At 40.9% G+C, this 19667-nt stretch overlaps 1 protein-coding gene across 4 annotated transcripts in view; it reads left to right on the top strand.

Annotated features, from left to right (window-relative positions):
* Window positions 1–604: 604 nt before the first annotated feature.
* Window positions 605–19667, top strand: part of GTF2F2 (general transcription factor IIF subunit 2) — a 201318-nt gene continuing 182255 nt past the window's right edge. For all 4 annotated transcript variants that reach the window (XR_008556733.1, XR_003619086.2, XR_008556732.1 and 1 more), the window contains exon 1: window positions 605–854. Coding sequence is in view for 1 of the 4 variants with exons in the window: in XM_008145558.3 (XP_008143780.1) it covers window positions 789–854 (66 nt within the window). In the remaining 3 variants the exon portion in view is untranslated. The remainder of the gene's footprint in view (window positions 855–19667) is intronic.

The raw sequence follows: 19667 nt of genomic DNA, 5'->3' as shown, positions 1-19667 counted from the left end.
GATGTGTGTTGGACTGAATAGTAGTGATCAAATTGAGAGGACCTGTGTAGAAAGGATTGAATGTTATTCTAGAGGCAAGAAGAGAGAGAGGAAACTGTTTAAGCAGGGGAGTTTAACAATCAGGTTTGTCTCTTTCAAGTCTATTGTCACTAATCTAATTTCATGGACTCTGGGTTTTGGAGTCTTGAGTGTCCTCTGTTTACTTAATCAGAGTTGCTCAGGGTAGCCTCTCAGTTGAGATACTGCTTTTTCTTCAGGTCTAGAAACAGCATGTTTTCAGTGTACCCAAGGGCTACTTGGTTTGATGCCAGTGCCCACTTGTGCTAATTCACATAATTTATTTATTACTACAACACTGTCCTCCAAATGCTGTTTCTCCTTGGCCAGGTTGCACATGTATTGACAGCCTGTGTCTCTTTGAGCTCTATTTTTCTGTCTTGCCACTTTTCCTCTTGCAGTTCTGTTGGCTAGTCTTGAAATGCATTGCCGACCTTATTTTGTCCCGTCCCCTCCAGTAGCCACGCCCACTCAAAAAAGTTGCCGACAGGAAGTTTGTCTGCACCCGCGAGCCGTACTGACGGTGGAAGTGCGCAAGCGCAGTTCCCGGCTCCCAGCGGCGTGTTCCTCTTTCCCGGGGTTTCCACCTTCCTGGTAGGTGGGCGCCGAAGCGTCGGCCTCTCACCTCGGCTCGCGTCGTGCTCCGGCCACTCGCCCCCAGCCCCCAGCCCCCCAGCCTCCAGCCCCCGGAGCCCTGCGGTGGGTCGCACTCCTCTCCCGGCAGCAGACCCATGGCCGAGCGTGGGGAACTCGACCTGACCGGCGCCAAGCAGAACACCGGCGTGTGGCTGGTCAAGGTAAGGCTCGCGCGGCTCTGGCTTGCGCTCCTCCCGGTGGGAGTAGTTGAAGTTACGTGAGACCGCCCCACCTCGTGCACCTTTTAAAGGTCTTCATGGTCATCCTCACAGATCCTGAGAGGCATGACTCAGTGCTGAGCTCGCTTTCAGGCAAGGAGGTTAGTTTAGGGAACTACCGTGTCTTCAGCCGGAGCCCGAACGTGCCTGGAATGGGTTTCCATTCCCCACGACCTGGGTTTTCTGGGGCTCTGTCCCGGGGTCCCGATTTGAGCGGTGCGTTTTACCCGAGACTGGAGAATTTCTACATCTTCTTTTGGTGAAACTGATGTTGGTCATAAACCTGTCAAGGAAGTCGAGAGTGTCTGCTTCCTGTAGAATTTCTCTGCCGGAAAGGAGAACGGCTCTCTGCGTGCCCTCACAGTGTTCTGCTGGGTCGCTGGCCCCTGCCGCAGTTCTCCGGAGAGCCGAGGGCGCGCTGAGCTCACGGAGGGAGAGCCACTGGATTTGAGTGTTCTTTCAGAGCACGGCTGGGTCTCCTCAAACAGACCGTCAAGAAAAGTTTTTTGTACCCTGACCGGTTTGGCTCAGTGGATAGAGCGTTGGCCTGCGGACTCAAGGGTCCCAGGTTCGATTCCGGTCAAGGGCATGTACCTTGGTTGCGGGCACATCCCCAGTAGGAGGTGTGCAGGAGGCAGCTGATCGATGTTTCTCTCTCACCGATGTTTCTAACTCTCCGTCCCTTTCCTCTCTGTAAAATTCAATAAAAATATATTAAAAAAAAGAAGAAAGAAAAGTTTTTTGTAAAGAGAGCAATCTTGATTAGCTCTTAGTGAGCACAGTATTTGTGCTTTACTTTTTCATATCGGTGAGTGTTGTTTCTTACGAGAATTTCATAAGATATATGTATGTCCAAAATGTGATTACGGGTCTTTGAACCTCTAGTAAAATGGTTTGTTAAATTTTAAAAAACTTTTATCATACGGCTGGGTTATCAAGTAGATCCGAGAGGCCCTTCCTGTCCACCTTTCTAAAATAGCTCGTTTGCCAGCATGTCATAACCTGGTATTCTTCAAAGCACTTTTCACTTCTGAAGTGATTCTGTGTTCTTGTGTTCAGTGTTGGTCACCTCCCTCTCCCTGCGCTTGCACACCTCCGCACATTCCATGAGCACAGGATCCTTGCCTGCCACGCCCAGAATTATGTTACATGATGATTGCCCAACAGATAGGTGATGAATGGAGGGATGATGCCTTACTTTTCAACTCTAGCCTTAGTCTCTGGCACTCATTTGACTTACCACAGCTACCTCAGTAAGACTTGAAAATATGGAATAAATGAGCAATTCTCTCTCCTGGGTGCTAAAGGGAGAAGAAACATTAGGGAGGAGATCTCTCTTGAAGATTGAAAAGAAAGAGTTTGAAAATAATATGGTAGAACTGGAGGTGGTACATTTATGATTGGAGCACAGTAAATGCTCAGTAAATGTTTACCTTCAGGATTTGGATGGGTGGACAGAGGCATAGCATAGGATACCATGGAGAGTGGAACAGAGATGCAATACTGAAATTAACGTGGTGTGACCTGGAAAACAGATTATTATGCCTAGAGCAGAGGGGCTGTGTGAAAAAGGTTGGGACCACATACTTATATTGTGAAATGGGAATATCTTTAGTCCATAGGAAGTGAGGAACCTTTTGGAGTGTTTTGAGTAAGGCAGGGATGCAAGTGATTCAGAAAAAACATTAAGCTTGAGGGGAAGATAAACAGACAAAATTAGAAAATTATCATAGGACTAGAGGCCCGGTGCACAACATTTGTGTACTGGGGGGGGGGGGGGGGTTGGGGGGAAGGAGGTCCCTCAGCCTGGCCTGCACTCTCTCTCAGTCCAGGACCCCTCAGGAGATGTCCGCCTTCCAGCTTAGGCCCCGCTCATAGTGACTGGTTCTGTCATTTGGTTGATTTGCATATTAGGGTTTTATTATATAGGATAATAGGTATGTGATAATGAATTCTGAGAAGTTAGGGAAACTTTTTCAGTAAGTTGTTAGGATCTGGTGATTGACTAAACGAGAATATGAAAGAATGTAATGAATCTAAAATGAAAAAGTTAAAAAAATTTAGTGATCTCATAGTCATATAGCCATTTGAATACATTTCGTCTCTTTAAAAAGAACTCAAGCCAGTGATTTGTTCTTGTTTTATAAAGGTAGTCGTAATGTTTCATTGTTTATTGTTTGCATTATCATTGTTTCCTCATATCAACTTGGCATACAGTATTTCTTTTTCTAATCTTATGTATCAAAGAAGATTTGTTCAGTGGTTAGAGTGTCGGCCCTCTGGCTGAAGGGTTTTGGGTTTGATTCTGGTCGAGGTCACGTACCTCAGTTGCAGGCTTGATCCCCAGCTCTGGTCAGGGTACATGTGGGAGGCAACCAATTGTGATGTGTCTCTCTCACATTGTTGTTTCTCTCTCTCTCTGTCTCTTGCCCTCCTTGCACACTCTAAAAATCAATGGAAAAGAAATAGCCTACGGTGAGAATTAACAATAAAAAAGAAAATACATAACAGGTTTGCAAATCTTTCCAGGGTGTTGTGAAAGGACTTTCTTGCCAGTTCTTGTCCTCTTTCAACCTTATCTCTGAAAGAAGACAAGAATTGCTAGCAAGCACTTTTTCTTCAAAAATCCATTCTTCTTCTACCTTTATTTGACAACTCTTATGTCTGCTTTAGTTTAAGGAGTTCCTAGTTTGTACTTGTTTCATTTCCACTGGTGTAACATCCAGTGTGATTTTCATGCCCATATCTTGAGCATACTGGATTTTCATCTCTGAATTATAGGAATAAATTATGTGAGTGAATCAAATTGTAATGGTGAATTTCATTTTCAGCTTCCTTTGTGTGATATTAAAATATAATACTTGTTTAGAAAGTGAATAGAACCATATACCACTTTCCAGTCTTTTCTCTATACCAGCGATTTTCAACTGGTGTGCTGCAAGAATTTTTAAAAACTTGCAATACCTGACTATTTAGTCAGGGCACTGACCTCTTTTTCCCTTAAAAGATTATCATATAAAAAAAATGACAACAGCCAATACAACAATAACTGTTTGGTGTTAATGCCCTGTCTTGAACCATAAATATATAGGTCATATAATAGAGTTGCATATTAAGCTTGAGTCTGATTGGTTAATTCTTGGTACCAGATTAATAGAAGTATAGGCATCTGATTTTTTAAAAAATCACTTTGGAGCAAAAGGATAGGTAATTACTATTATTATTTTTTTGTAAATCAAGATTATACCTTTTTTTTTTTTGTCAGATCGGCAAAAAGTATATATTTTAGTGTGCTGCAGAATTTTAGTAATTAGTTTATGTGTGCCATAAGATAAAAAAGGTTGAAAATTGCTGTGCTATACACATTAATATTTCTCATTATAAATAACACCTGAGTTCTGATCTTTCAGGATCATTTGTTGCAAAATAGGTGAGTTACAGCGTGGGGAGTGGGGCAGCAGCTTGAAAGGCACCTGAGACAAACGGGAGGAACGGAATTGTTTGGTGAATCAATTCTGGGTGAGAACTGGAGACTGGAGGGGCAGCTTTCTCCCTGACAGAAGTGCTAGCAGAAGCCATTGTTCCTTTGATGAGCCCTTCCCCTCCAAAGCCAGCAGATGGGGAGCCATATCTGAGACTTCATCAACCTGGCTCACACTGTTGGCCCCACCCACCCAATTTCCAGTCCCATCCAAACTGTTTCTAGTGGCTTTTCCATACCAATGGCCTGTCTTGGCTCATGCTTCCGATTTTCCTAAAATCTCATCAATAGGCAGCATCTGGCCTCAGTGAGCCCTGTACATCTCACTAAGTGGCCCCAGGCTTGGCACTAGCAGAGGCCGGCCTTGGTTCGTAGCTTGGCCTCATCTGGGCATCTCCAAGCCCAGCACAAGAAGCAGCTGTCTGCAGAACACTTTGTAGCTCAGGCCAGGTGGCCCTGGGCAGAACCCAGGTAGTAGCTGACCTTGACCTGCACCTCCCGGGAGGCCCCAGAGCCAGCATACCCAATGGACAGCTTCAGACCATGTTGAAGCACCACCACCCAACCACCTCCACAAGCAACATACTCAAGGGGCAGACTCAGCAGACACCAGAGCCCTGCAGAAGTAAGTCCTGCTCTGCATGGTGGTCCCTGCACAGCTGATCTCCACAGTGGTCAGAGGTTGGTGGTTCGTGGTCATCGCCAGCCCTTGAGGTGTGCTCTGACCCCTCCACCTCCACCTCCCGTTGAGCTTTACACTCTCCTGTTGTACTTGAGCCTTTATTGCTGTTGGTACATCAATGGGAGGGATTTACCCAGGGATATACTATATTATTCCTCTTCCACATTTGTGTCTGAGCAGCTAAAGAAAAACTCAAGTACCCAGCTCAGGTGATCGGGGAGGCTGTGCCACCGACCCTACAGGTCACTTACTTTGTTAGTTCATGCTACCAAGCCTGTGAGACGTAGCAGCTCTACTTAATACATAGAAACAAACACAGGGAGGTTGCCCAAATGAAAGAACAGAACAGAACTCCAGAAAAGAACTAAACAAAATGAAAACAAGCAATCTACTAGATGCAGAGCTTAAAACACTGGTTATAACATTGCTCAATGAACTCACTCGACAGCATAAAAAAGGACCAGTCAGAAATGAAGGATACACTAACTGAAATAAAGAATAACTTACAAGGAATCAACAGCAGGAAGCAGGACTGCAGCCACCTAATCACAGGAGTAACATCATACCACCTTTGCCATATTGTATTGAATAGAAAAAAGCAAGCAGAGGAGATTATACAATGGTATGAATATCGGGGGCGGGTCGGGGGGGCATCTTAGAGTCTCCCTGCCACATTCAGTAAGCACTCTGAGTGTTAGCTGCTCTCCTTATTTTTCTGATGGAATGAGAAGGAGATGGAGGAGAGAAAGGGTAGAAATTTTTGTTGTGGTTAATCCTCACCTGAAGACATCTTTTCCATTGATTTTTAGAGAGAATGAGAGGAAGGGAGGGGGAGAAGAGAGAGAGAGAAAGAGAAAAACATCCATGTGAGAGACACACATCAATTGGTTGCCTCCTGCATAAGCCCCGACTGGAGCCAGGGATTGAACCTGCAACCCAGGTACGTGCCCTTGACTGGGAATTGAACCTGAGACCCTTTGGTGTGTGGGCTGACACTAACCATTGAGCTCATAGGCAGGGTGAGAAAGGGTAGAATTGAAAGAAAGATGTTTAAACTACAGGGAAAGAAATTCGTGTACAAGTGGAAGCCATATTTTATGTAATGTTTTAAGAGGGGAAAGCAAAGTAAAAGGCCCCAACTGTGGCTAAGTGGTATTAGAGGTTCTCGGTTTTTGTTTTCTATAATCCTCACTTGAGGACATGCTTATTAGAGAGAGGAAGGGAGACACACACACACACACACACACACACACACACACACACACACATTGATCAGTTGCCCTCCTACATTCCTCCTACTGTGGATCAAACCCACAACCCAGGTATGTGCCCCGACCGGGAATTGAACTGGCAACACTGGTGCCTGGACAACCCTCAGCCAACTGAGCCACTTCAGTTGGGCGAGGTTCTCTTTTGATTGCTGTCTTTCCTCAGTGGAAGAGGAAATCAGGTTATTAGCACAGAGGGAGCAGGAAAGGAAGAGGTTTATAGGTTTGACAAGAACATGTGATCATCTGCAGTGGGAGAGTGAATTGATTAGGGAGATGGAATTAAATTGCCAGGCATCTTAAAGGGCTTACTTGATGTTAGTAGTCATATATTTCAGGTGAGACTATTTAGCATGATTGTGAGTTTTTCTTTAGCTCCTCAGATACAAATAGAATATAGTAAATTCAGATAATCTATAATAATAAAAGTGTAATATGCTAATTAGACCAGATGTCCTTCCGGACATCCTTCTGGACTAAGCAGGGGCTGCAGCCGCCCGCAGTTTCGAGGTAGGAATCCAGGCAGCTGGCCCCGGCTGCGAAGGCCCACTCTTGCACGAATTTCGTGCATCTGGCATCTAGTAAATAGATAAATGAATTAATGAGATAAGTAGTAGTACACATTGGCTTTAATCAGGATTAAGGTTCTGCCAGGCCAGTATGATGGAGATAGGAGCAATGGAATTATAATGATGAACTATGAAATGTAGATCCTCTAACGAAAGAAGTGAGGATAAGCAGTGTAAAGACATTAAGAGTTAGTGATTTGAAGTGATGGAAGGATTGTTGGAGTCAAAGTACTGAGGAGAGAGCCAGGAAGTTAGGAAATGGTGGTCAGAATGGTTGCTTGAATATACAGGTTGTGGAAGGTATAGTAGGTGTACCAGTTAATAATTAGGATTTTTTTCAATAGATGGAGTTACACAAATGTTGATATATATATGTGATTTGATATGTATGCTATTTTGTTATATTGACAACAAGCTTTAAAACTTAATATGTCATATTTGCTGAAGGTGTTAACATCATACATATTTTTACACTTAAAAATGTCGAATTACTTGCCAAAAAAAGCATTTGTGGGAAGTTATAATTCATTATTTTATTTTGAAGAAAAGTGCTGCTGAATACTTCGGGAAGCTTATGGTGAACATGCTCCATCTCAAGATACTTGTGAACACTGGTTTAAACACTTTAAAAGTGATGATTTTGATATGAAAGACAAAGAACATCCAGGTCAACTGAAAAAGTTTGAAGATCAACAATTACAAGCATTATTGGATGAAGATGTGTGTCAAACTCAAAAACAACTTGCAGAAAGATTAAACGTTGCTCAGCAAATAATTTCTGATCGTTTACAAGCAATGGGAAAGATTTTTTTTTTTAAATATATTTTATTGATTTTTTACAGAGAGGAAGAGAGAGAGACAGAGAGCTAGAAACATCGATCAGCTGCCTCTTGCACACCCCCTACTGGGGATGTGCCCGAAACCAAGGTACATGCCCTTGACCGGTATCGAACCTGGGACCCTTCAGTCCGCAGGCCAACGCTCTATCCACTGAGCCAAACCGGTTTCGGCAATGGGAAAGATTTTAAAGGAAGGAAAATGGGTGCCACATCAACTGAACGAAAGACAAATGGAAAACCGAAAAGTCATCAGTAAAATGTTGCTTCAGTGGCATGAAAGAAAGTCTTTTTTGCATTGAATTGTGACTGGCGATGAAAAGTGGATTTATTTTGAGAATCCCAAGTGCACAAAATCATGAGTTGATCCAGATCAACCATCATCATCGACTGCAAGGCCAAATCACTTTGGAAAGAAGACAGTGCTCTGTGTTTGGTGGGATCAGGAAAGTGTGGTGTATTATGAGCTTCTAAAACCAGGTGAAATCGTTAATACTGATCGCTACCGACAACAAATAATCAATTTGAACCACACTTTGATCGTGAAACAACCAGAATGTTCCAGAAGACACAGGAAAGTAATTTTGCTTCATGATGACGCACCATCACACACTTCAAAACCAGTTAAAGACACGTTAAAAGATCTTGCCTGGGAAGTATTAACTCACCCGCTGTATTCACCAGGCCTTGCTCCTTCAGATTACCACTTGTTCTGATCGATGGCACATGCACTTTCTGAGCAGCACTTCAAAATGTACGAAGAAGTGGAAAATTGGGTCTGAATGGTTTGCCTCAAAACAAGAAAAGTTCTATTGGGACAGTATCCACAAATTACCTAAAAGATGGGGAAATGTGTAGCTAGCGATGGACATTACTTTGAATAAAGCACTTTTGATGTTTCTCTTGAAATTATCGTGTCTTCTTTGATTACAAAATCCGCATTAACTGGTACACCTGGTACTGTTATTGAGGAAATCTTAGGGCATCTTTATTATAAAAACCCTTTGGCTGTGATGCTGTCATGGCGGAACAACCAAAGACTGGTAACCAGGAGGCTGCATGTGCAGCAAGGCCCGTGGGTGGGCAGGGACTTGACTCTGGATCCGCATCCCGCCCAGCGTGGTGGGAGTCAGTCTGGGTCTTGCGCGATATTGCGTGCTGGGCCTCTAGTCTAAATATAAGGCTCATTTGAACTAATAACTTGAAATATGATGAAGAAAAGACACCATCTTTCCCCTAAAACCTTTATTAGGGAATAGAGCTTGTGAGTGATTGGTAGGGTTGCTGCTTTCTGCAGAAGATAGTTTTCTCTTTGCGTTAGAGTAATTGACATGAAGATTCCCTGGAAATCAAAGGTTACTTAAAAATCAAAGACAAACCAAGAAGCAAAAGCTAACATTAGGCAGTATTTCAAGATAGAGGCCATAGGTAATAATTTACATAGTCCAAGAATTCAAGGTTTTATTTGATATTGTAACAGTATTTGTGCAGATCAATTTTAGATCTTGTATTTAGTTTTGACAGGTAATGTGTACATCTCTTCTTTGACTAACCAGTACCCACTTATTGTCACATTTTTGCTGGGGATTTTTGACAAGCAGGACTGTTCTTCAGGAGCTACTTCAGCCATCTTGCTATGCAAGGGGAAGGCTGTCAAAGAAGTGAATCTACATGGGGGAGAGAAGAAGTAAGAGATGGTGAAAGAGTCCTGGTGACATCTTTTGAGCCCTTAATCAAGCCACCTTAAAGCTATTCTTTAAGAGTTATCAGTTATCTGGTCAATAAGTCCTCTATATGTTTTAATGAATTTTCTTCTCACCCATAATTAAAGGAGACCAAATAGGTAGATACAGTTACCATAAGGAGTTTGTCATAGTCCTCTAAGCTTGTATGAATACGTGCAGTATAGTTACATTTTTAAGATGTGCAATCTTCAAAACCCCCTTTCCCTTAGACCTTTTACATATTCGTCTTTAGTGGTATAAGGAAGAGGACACCAGACCAATCTGGAGTCAAGTTTTGATACTAGCTAACTGTGTTATTTCAACACTCTGAGTTTCATTTTTCTTATCTATAGAATGAGGAGAATGATAGTAGATTTTGTGGGGTGATTGAAGGGTTAATTGGGATAATGGATGTAAAATGTCTAGCATGGTATCTGACACTGTTGACTTCCTTCCCCCTTCCTCCTTTCCAAACTTTTAGTATTTTGTGTGGCACATAGCAGTTGTTTAATAAATTTTATTATAAAGAATGCATATGTAATTAAACAAATGAGGGTCTCCATTTGACCCTTTTATTTCTGAATTTTTGCTATATACAAAGCACTGCAATTTGTTGGACTAATAGTCAAGTGGTTCTTTTTGCAAATTAAATCTTGCTAAATAGGTTTTTTACCCCCTTCTAGCTTTGGAAGCTCTCTCTGATTCCTTTATACATTCATGTTCATATTATCATTCTAGGATTTTTGTGGGAAATAATGATACTTGACACTCATTGAGTACATGCTTTGTGTAAGGGCATTGTGCTTCATACTTTATATATAACTAGAGGCCCAGTGCATGATATTTTTGCACTGGGGGGGGGGGGGGTGTCCCTCAGCCTAGCCTGCACACTCTCATAATCCAGGACTGCTGGCTCCTAAGCGCTTGCCTGCCTGCCTGCCTGCCTGCCTGATTGCCCCTAACCGCTTCTGCCTGCCAGCCTGATCACCCCCTAACTGCTCCCCTGCTGGCCTGATCAACACCTAACTGCTCCCCTGCCGGCCCTATTGCCCCCAACTGCCCTCCCCTGCCAGCCCGGTGGCCCCCAACTGCCTTCCCTTGCTGGCCTGGCCTGGTGGTCCTCAACTGCCCTCCCTGCTGGCTTGGTCGCCCACAACTGCCCTCCCCTGCCAGCCCGGTCACCCACAACTGCTCTTCCCTGCCGGCTATCTTGTGGCGGCCATTTTGTGATGACATGTGGTGGCCATCTTGTGATGATGCAAGGGCGAGACACCACCTAGGCTTTTATTAGTATAGCTATCTCACTCTTCACAACAAGATAACTGTAAAGGTATGTAATGATTCCAGAGTTCAAACTAGTTCTTAGAAAAAATTAGCTAAGGTACACAGTAGGGCTTTAACATATATTTTCTTTTTACAGTTTTTTTTTTTATTTCAAGAAAAATTTTATTTTATTTTCATTTTTTTATTAAGGTATTATATGTGTACATATCTTACCATTGCCCCCCCCCAACCCCACTCCCATACATGCCCTCACCCCCCAGTGTTTTGCGTCCATTGGTTATGCTTATATGCATGCATACAAGTCCTTCGGTTGATCTCTTATCTCCCCCACCTCTCCCTAACCTTCCCGCTGTAATTTGACAGTGTGTTTGATGCTTTACTGCCTCTATATCTATCTTTTTGTTCATCAGTTTATAATGTTCTTTATTATCCATAAATGAGTGAGATCATGTGGTATTTTTCTTTCATTGACTGGCTTATTTCACTCAGCATAATGTTCTCCAGTTCCATCCAGGTTGCTGCAAATGGTAAGAATTCCTTCTTTTTTATGGCAGCATAGTATTCCATTGTGTAGATGTACCATAGTTTTCTGATCCAGTCATCTGCTGACAGGCACCTAGGCTGTTGTAAATTGTGCTGCTATGAACATAGGGGTGCATATATCCTTTCTGATTGGTGTTCCCAGTTTCTTAGGATATATTCCTAGGAGTGGGATTACTGGGTCAAATGGGAGTTCCATTTTTAGTTTTTTGAGGAAACTCCATACTGTTCTCCACAGTGGCTGCACCAGTCTGCATTCCCACCAGCAGTGCACGAGGGTTCCTTTTTCTCCGCATCCTCGCCAACACTTGTCCTTTGTTGATTTATTGATAATAGCCATTCTGACAGGTGTGAGATGGTACCGCATTGTCGTTTTTATTTGCATCTCTCGGATAATTAGTGACTTTGAGCATGTTTTCATGTGTCTCTTGGCCTTCCTTCTGTCTTCTTTCGAAAGATTCTATTTAGGTCCGTTGCCCATTTTTTTTATTGGATCATTTATCTTCCTTTTATTAAATTGTATAAGTTGCCTGTAGATGTTGGGAGATTAAACCTTCATCAGTGATAACATTTGCAAATATGTTCTCCCATACAGTGGGCTTTCTTGTTGTTTTGTTGGTGGTTTCTTTTGCTGTGAAAAAGCTTTTTATTTTTATGTAGTCCCATTTGTTTATTTTCTCTTTAGCTTCCATTGCCCTAGGGGCAGTATCATTGAAAAAGTTCTTTTGGCATATGTCTGAGATTTTGCTGCCTGTGGATTCCTCTAGTATTTCTATGGTTTCCCGTCTTATATTTAAGTCCTGTATTCATTTGGAGTTTATTTTTGTGTATGGTGTAAGTTGGTGATCTAGTTTTATTTTTTTTGCATGTATCTGTCCAATTTCCCCAACACCATTTATTGAAGAGACTGTCTTGACTCCATTGTGTGTTCATGCCTTCTTTGTCAAATATTAATTGAGCATAGTGGTTTGGGTCAATATCTGGATTCTCAATTCTATTCCATTGGTCTGTATGTCTCTTCTTGTGCCAATACCAGGCTGTTTTTAGAACAGTGGCTTTATAATACAGCTTGAAATCTGGTATTGAGATCCCTCCTACTTTATTCTTCTTTCTCAGGATTGCTGTGGCTATTCGGGGTCTTTTTTTTTTTTTTCCAGATGAATTTTTGGAGAGTTCTTTCTAGGTTTTTGAAATATGCTGTTGGTATTTTAATGGGGAGTGCATTGAATCTATAGATTGCTTTGGGTAGTATGGACATTTTAATGATGTTGATTCTACCAATCCATGAACATGGTATGTTCTTCCATCTGTTTACGTCTTCCTCTATCTCTTTTTTCAGTGTCCTGTAGTTTTCCGTGTATAGGTCTTTTACCTCCTTGGTTAAGTTTATTCCTAGGTATCTTAATTTTTTTGGTGTGATGGTAAATGGGATTGCTTTTTTAGTCTCTCTTTCTGTAAGTTCACTATTGGTGTATAGAAATGCAATAGATTTCTTGGCGTTAATTTTGTATCCTGCTACATTGCCGAATTCATTTATTAAGTCTAGTAGTTTTTTGATGAAGTCTTTGGGGTTTTCTATGTACAATATCATGTCATCTGCAAATAAGGACAGCTTTACTTCTTCTTTTCCAATTTGGATGCCTTTTATTTCTTCTTCTTGTCTGATCGCAATGGCTAATACTTCCAGTACTATGTCAAACAGGAGTGGTGAGAGTGGGAATCCCTGTCTTGTTCCTGTTCTTAGGGAAAATGATTTTAGTTTTTGCCCATTGAGTATGATGTTAGCTGTGGGTTTATCATATATAGCTTTTATTATGTTGAGGTATGATCCTTCTATTCCCACCTTATTGAGACTTTTTACCAAGAAAGGGTGTTGGATTTTTGTCAAATGCTTTTTCTGCATCAATTGATATGACTATGTGATTTTTATCTCTCAATTTGTTTGTGTGATGTATCACGCTTATTGATTTGCGGATATCGTACCATCCTTGTATTCCTGGGATAAGTCCTACTTGGTCATGGTGTATGATCTTCCTGATGTACTGCTGGATCCGATTTGCTAGAATTTTGTTGAGGATTTTGGCATCTATGTTCATGAGGGATATTGGCCTGTAATTCTCTTTCATTGTGTTGTCTTTATCTGGTTTTGGTATTAGGGTGATGCTGGCTTCATAGAAGGAGCTTGAAAGTGTTCCTTCCTCTTGAATTTTTTGGAATAGTCTGAGGAGGATAGGTTTTAGTTCTTCCTTGAATGTTTGGTAAAACTCCCCTGTGAAGCCATCTGGCCCTGGGCTTTTGTTTGCCGGTAGCTTTTTGATGACTGCTTCAATTTCTTCCATAGTTATTGGCCTATTGAGCTGTTTAGATCAGTGATGGCGAACCTATGACACGCACGTCAGCACTTACACGCATAGCCATTTCTGATGACACGCGGCCGCATGCCAAGGATGAAACATTTGCTGCTCCTGAGGATGAAACATTTGCGACTAGAGTCTTGGAGTTAGTTTTTTCATTAAAGTGACACACTACCTGAGTTATGCTCAGTTTTTTGGCGAAGTTTGACACACCAAGCTCAAAAGGTTGCCCATCACTGGTTTAGATTCTTCCTGATTGAGTTTTGGAAGGTTATATTTTTCTAGGAATATGTCCATTTCCTCCAAGTTGTCCCGTTTGTTGGAATAAAGTTGTTCGTAGTATTTTTTTTAACAATCCTTTGTATTTCTGGGGGGTCTGTTGTTATTTCACCTCTTTTATTTCTGATTTTGTTTATTTGGGTCCTCTCTCTCTGCTTCTTGGTGAGCCTGGCTAGAGGTTCATTAATCTTGTTTATCCTTTCAAAGAACCAGCTCTTGTTTTTTTTTTTTTTGTTTGTTTGTTTTTGTTTTTTGATCTTTTGTATTGTTTTTTTGGTCTCTATGTCGTTTATCTCCGCTCTGAGCTTTATTATTTCCTTCCTTCTGCTTACACTGGGCTTTTCTTGTTGCTCTCTTTCTAACTCTTTGAGTTGTAGGGTTAGGTAGTTTATTACCATTGTTTGTTGTTTTTTGCAGTAGGTTTGTAGAGCTATGAACTTCCCTCTCAAGACTGCTTTCACTGTGTCCCATAGATTTTGGATTGTTGTGTTTTCATTGTCTTTTGTTGCCATGATGATTTTTATTTCTTCCTTGATCTCTCTGGTAACCCAGTCATTGTTTAATAGCATGCTGTTTAGTCTCCATGTGCTTGATTTCTTTTGATTGTTTTTATTGTAGTTGATTTCCAGTTTTATGCCACTGTGATCTGAGAAGATGCTTGATATGATTTCTATTTTCTTGAATTTGAAGAGACTTTGCCTATGTCCCTACATATGGTCTATCTTTGAAAATGACCCATGTGCACTTGAGAAGAATGTATAATATGTGGCTTTGGGGTGAAATGGTCTGAAGATGTCAATTAATTCCATCTTGTCTAATGTGTCATTTAAGATGATGTTTCTTTTCTGATTTTTTGTTTAGAGGATTTGTCCAATGTTGATAGTGGGGTATTAAAGTCTCCTACTATGAGTGTATTGCTGTCAATCTCTCCCTTGATATCCTCCAGGAGTTTTTGTATGTATTTTGGTGCTCTTGTATTGGGTGTGTATATGTTTAACAGAGTTATTTCTTCTTGTTGGATTGCTCCCTTTAGTATTATGAAGTGGCCTTCCTTATTTCTTGTTATATCCTTCACTTTGAGATCTAATTTGTCAGATATAAGTATTGCTACCCCAGCTTTTTTTTCATTTCCATTCGCCTGGAAAACCTTTTTCCATCCCTTCACCCTCAGTCTGTGTGCGTCTTTTTTTCTGAGGTGGGTTTCTTGTAGACAGCAGATATATGGGTCTTGTTTTCTTATCCAATCCGTTACCTTGTGTCTTTTGATTGGGGCATTTAATCCATTTACATTTAAAGTTATTATTGATGGGTACTGATTTGTCACCATTTTTATTCTTTACCCCTGTGTTCCTTGTTCGCTTCCTATTTTTTTCTTTTCTTTTCTTTTTTACAACAGACCCTTTAGCATTTCTTGCGTTGCTGGTTTGGTGGTGATAAATTCCCTTAGTCCTTTTTTGTCTGTGAAGCTCCTGATCTCACCTTCAATTTTGATTGATAACCTTGCTGGGTACAGTATTCTTGGATTCAGACCCTTCCTTTGCATGACTTTGTATATTTCATTCCATTCCCTTCTGGCCTGATGAGTTTCTGTTGAGAAATCAGTTGCTAGTCTGATGGGGGTTCCTTTGTATGTAACTGTCTGTCTCTCTCTGGCCGCTTTTAAGATTCTTACTTTGTCGTTGGTGTTTGCCAATTTAATTATAATGTGCCTTGGCGTCGGTCTTTTGGGGTTCATTTTGCTTGGGACTCTGTGAGCTTCTTGGATTTGTGTGGGTTTTTTCTTCCGTATATCAGGGAAGTTTTCTGTCAATATTTCTTCAAACAGGTTTTCTATTCCTTGTTCAGTTTCCTCTCCTTTTGGAACCCCTATTATACGGATGTTGTTTTGTTTCGTGTTGTCCCAAAGTTCCCTTAGGCTCTCCTGCTTTTTAATTTTTTTTTCTAGAAGCTTCTCTAATTGGGTATTTTTTCCCACCTTGTCTTCTAGTGCACTTCCTCTGCTTCTTCTAGTCTACTCTTGATGCATTCTATTGAGTTCTTTACAGCAGCACTGTCATTTTTCATTTCTTCTTGGTTCTTCTTCATTTCCTTTTGGTTCTTACTCATGTTGTCGAATTTGTCTTCCATTCTTTTCAGCCACCTTAAGACCATTTCTCTGAATTCTTTCTCTGACAGGTTGCTTGCCTTCATTTTGTTTACTTCGTTTTCTGGTGATGCCTGCTTTTCTTTTCCTATGCAGGCTGTTTCTTTGTCTACCCATGGTCTCTCTTCTCTGGATGTCTGGTTATGTAGTTCTCTCTCTCCTGTGTTGATTTAAAGGCACAAAATACAACACAACCAGGTACAATGCACAAGGCACTAAAGAGAAATATATTCACAATATTAATAACCTCCAATAAAGGTGACCACCAGAGAAAGGCAAATTAGAGAATAGGAGAGAAAGAAGAGAAAAAAAAAGAGAAAGAAAATGAAAGAAAGGAATGCAAAAAGGAAAAAAAGTAAGAGAGAAAAGAAAGAGAATACGAAAGAAGAGGGGAACAAACTGTTTATGTGGGGAGAAAACTCCAATAGAATAGCCACTAATCCCAACAAATACCAGCAACAAGTACATGGAGATGAATACAAACTAAAAACAACTAATACCAAGCAAGGCAAGGGAAAACAGAAGCAAAAAACGAACAAAAGCAAAACAAACAAAAAAGAATAAGCAAAACAATCTCACAAGCATAAAAATCGATATAATCAACTATCAAGCAAACAATAACAAAAGGAGAGAGAGAAAAACAATTTTTTGGATAGTGAAGACAGAGAAGAGAGAAGTGTGTATGGACTTGGAGCAGGGGATTGGAAATTAGATAGATAAGGAGAGTGAAATTTTAACAGGGGGTAAACAGAAAGAATAGGGAAAATCTAAAGCAGGAAAAGGGTAAGAGAAACAGGACACCAAAAGGGAAAAAGTTAGGAAGAGAGTGATGGTATAAATGTAGAGTTGAGATAGAGTAAAAGGATGCAAAAGGAAAGATGAAAATAGAATGTAGAACACTAATCCCAAATTAAAATAAAAAGAAAATAAAATGACACTTTAAAAAAAAGTAAAATAGTAGTAGTAATAATACTGATTGAAAATAAAAATGTAATAATTAAAAATGTAATATCAAGTGAGAAAAAAAATAGTTTCTTAAGTAAAAGATGAAGAAAAATTTAAAAAAAATTAAAAAATAAAATGTGCAGTAGTGAAGGTCATTCACTTCCTCTATTGTTCTGTTTGGCACGCCTGTTTCCCAGTCAGGACAGTGTTGCAGATCTCTGCATTCCACTGCTCCTCAGTGTTGTAAGCCAGTCCTGATTTTTAAGCAGGTGGTGTCTTAATTTCTCGTATTCCTTTATTTTTTATTACACAAGAGTCAATTTGTGATTCAGCCCCTGGGTGGTAGTGTTTCTGGATTGACTTCCGGGTCTATATGTGGCCTCTCTAGCCTGTGTTTAGAGCCTTCTTTTCCTGTGGCACTCAATACCAGTTTGTGGGAGTCGGCTGCCTTAGAGCTGGCTCTCCAACGGTCATTCCCCCCTCCAATCCCCAGGTTCCAGAAAAACAACTTTCCCCTGCAGTCTCCCAGGGTGTCCCCAACTGGGTGATCCTATGTATTGGGCTTAGTAATCAGAAGCAAGGATTTGAAGAGGAAAAAGCCCAAGTGTGCGAACAACGGGGCTGCAGGCTAGTCTGTGCAGTCCCCCTTTCCTTCTAGGGTCCAAGCAGCCGGCACACTTTTAAGATTTTTAGGCTTTCCTTTTGTGTCAGAACAAAATGGGTTGCTTTTTGGAGATCCCTTCTGTTAGCAGCTCTGAGGACCCCCTTTCACATTCACAGATCACGCCAGCCCCAACAGCCACGGATTTTTCTAGGCGCAGACTTTCCCCGGTCCTCCAGCTCCCACAGTGCGCGCGTTTCTCTCTCCCGTAGGGACCAGAGACCTCACCTTATCCCAGGCGAAATCTGACCTTTCCGTGGTGGAGTGTAGAGCTCCTCTGAATCCGCATGTTTGCACCAAGTGGGGACCGGTGTTCTGGGACTCGCAGCTGTTTGGTGGTTGCCTCAGTTGTAGCTTTTCAAGCTTCCGACAAGATCCACTTTCCCCTTCAAGATGGCGAAGTCTCCATGTCTGAGCCGGTCACTCTGAGAGGGAACCCATTTGCAGTGGGGGCTGCCCAGTCAGGAGAACCCCGTCCAGCAGTCCCCCACCTTCTCCTGGAGTTTAGCTGTCCCTTAACTCGCCAACAAATACTCCCTGTGAGACCCTCTGCTGTTCTTTCTTTCTGCTCCGTGACAAGGCTCGGGACCCGTTTGTCTATTCCGTTGCCATTTTTCTATTCTCCCTCTCAAGAAAAATTTTAAATATAGTAATATTGCATGCAATAAACCTTAATATCTCAAGAAAAATGATTTTAAATATGATAATATTACATGCAATAAACACAATTATTCAAGAAAAAGGACCTTACATTTAATAATATTACATGCAATAAACATTAATATTTCAAAAATAAAAGGATTTTAAGTATAATAATATTATCAAAACTACTAACATAGTATGATATCTCAACAGTTGTAGGAAATATTAAAAATCTGCAAAAACAGGATTACTTCTATTATATTCTTGAATGTTTTTCCCCCTCTGGCTCTATTTTTGTTCATCAGTTTATGTTTTTCATTATATTCCACAAATAAGTGAGATCATATGATATTTATCTTTCTCCAACTGGGTTATTTCTCTTAGCATGATGCTTTTAAAGTCTATTTTGTTGGATATTAGTATTGCTATTCCAGCTTTTTTTTTTCTTTTCCATTTGCGTGGAAAATTTTTTTCCATCCCTTCACTTTCATCCTGTGTGTGTCTTTTGTTTTGAGGTGTGTCTCTTGTAGACAGTATAGAGTTGGGTCATGTTTTTGTATCCATTCAGCTACCCTGCACCTTTTGATTGGAACATTTAATCCATTTACATTTAGGGTTATTATTGAGAGGTACTTATTCATAGCCATTTTAATTCTGTATGGCTAGGTTTCTCTTTCTGTTTCTTCTTCTCAGCAATCCCTTATAGCAGTCCTTTTAGCATTTCTTGTAATGCTGGATTGGTGGTGAGGAACTCCTTTAGCCTTTTGTTTTGTCTGGGAAGCTCTTATTTGACCGTCTGTTTTGAATGATAGCCTTGCTGGATATAGTAATGTTGGTCTTATATCCTTGCTTTCCATTACCTTGAGTACTTCATGCCATTGCCTTCTGGCCTGTTGAGTTTCTGATGAGAAATCAGGTGTCAGCCTTACGGGGACTCCTTTGTAGGTAACAGTTTTCTTTTATCTTGCTGCCTTTAAGATAGATTCTCTCTTTGGCTTTAATTTTTGGCATTCTAATTATGATGTGTCTGGGTGTGGGTCTGTTTTTGTTCTTCTTGTTTGGGATTCTCTGTGCCTCCTGAACTTGTGTGACTTTTTCCTTTACCAGGTTAGGGAAGTTTTCTGCAATTATTTCTTCAAACACCTTTATTCCTTTCTGCCTATTCTAATATTGTTATGTTTCACATTGTCCCACAGCTCCCTTAAGCTGTCCTCCTGTTTTTTAATTGTTTTTTATTTTGGTTCTGTAATTGAGTAATATTTTCAACTCTGTCTTCTAATTCAGTGATTCGATCCTCAATTGCCCCTAATCTGCTGTGTATTCCTTCCAATGTGTTATTTGTGTTATG

Source organism: Eptesicus fuscus, chromosome 8 (assembly GCF_027574615.1).
Source record: "Eptesicus fuscus isolate TK198812 chromosome 8, DD_ASM_mEF_20220401, whole genome shotgun sequence".
Taxonomy (NCBI): Eukaryota; Metazoa; Chordata; class Mammalia; order Chiroptera; family Vespertilionidae; genus Eptesicus; species Eptesicus fuscus.
Note: the sequence above shows the minus strand (reverse complement) of the source record. Positions and strands in the feature narration are given on the sequence as shown.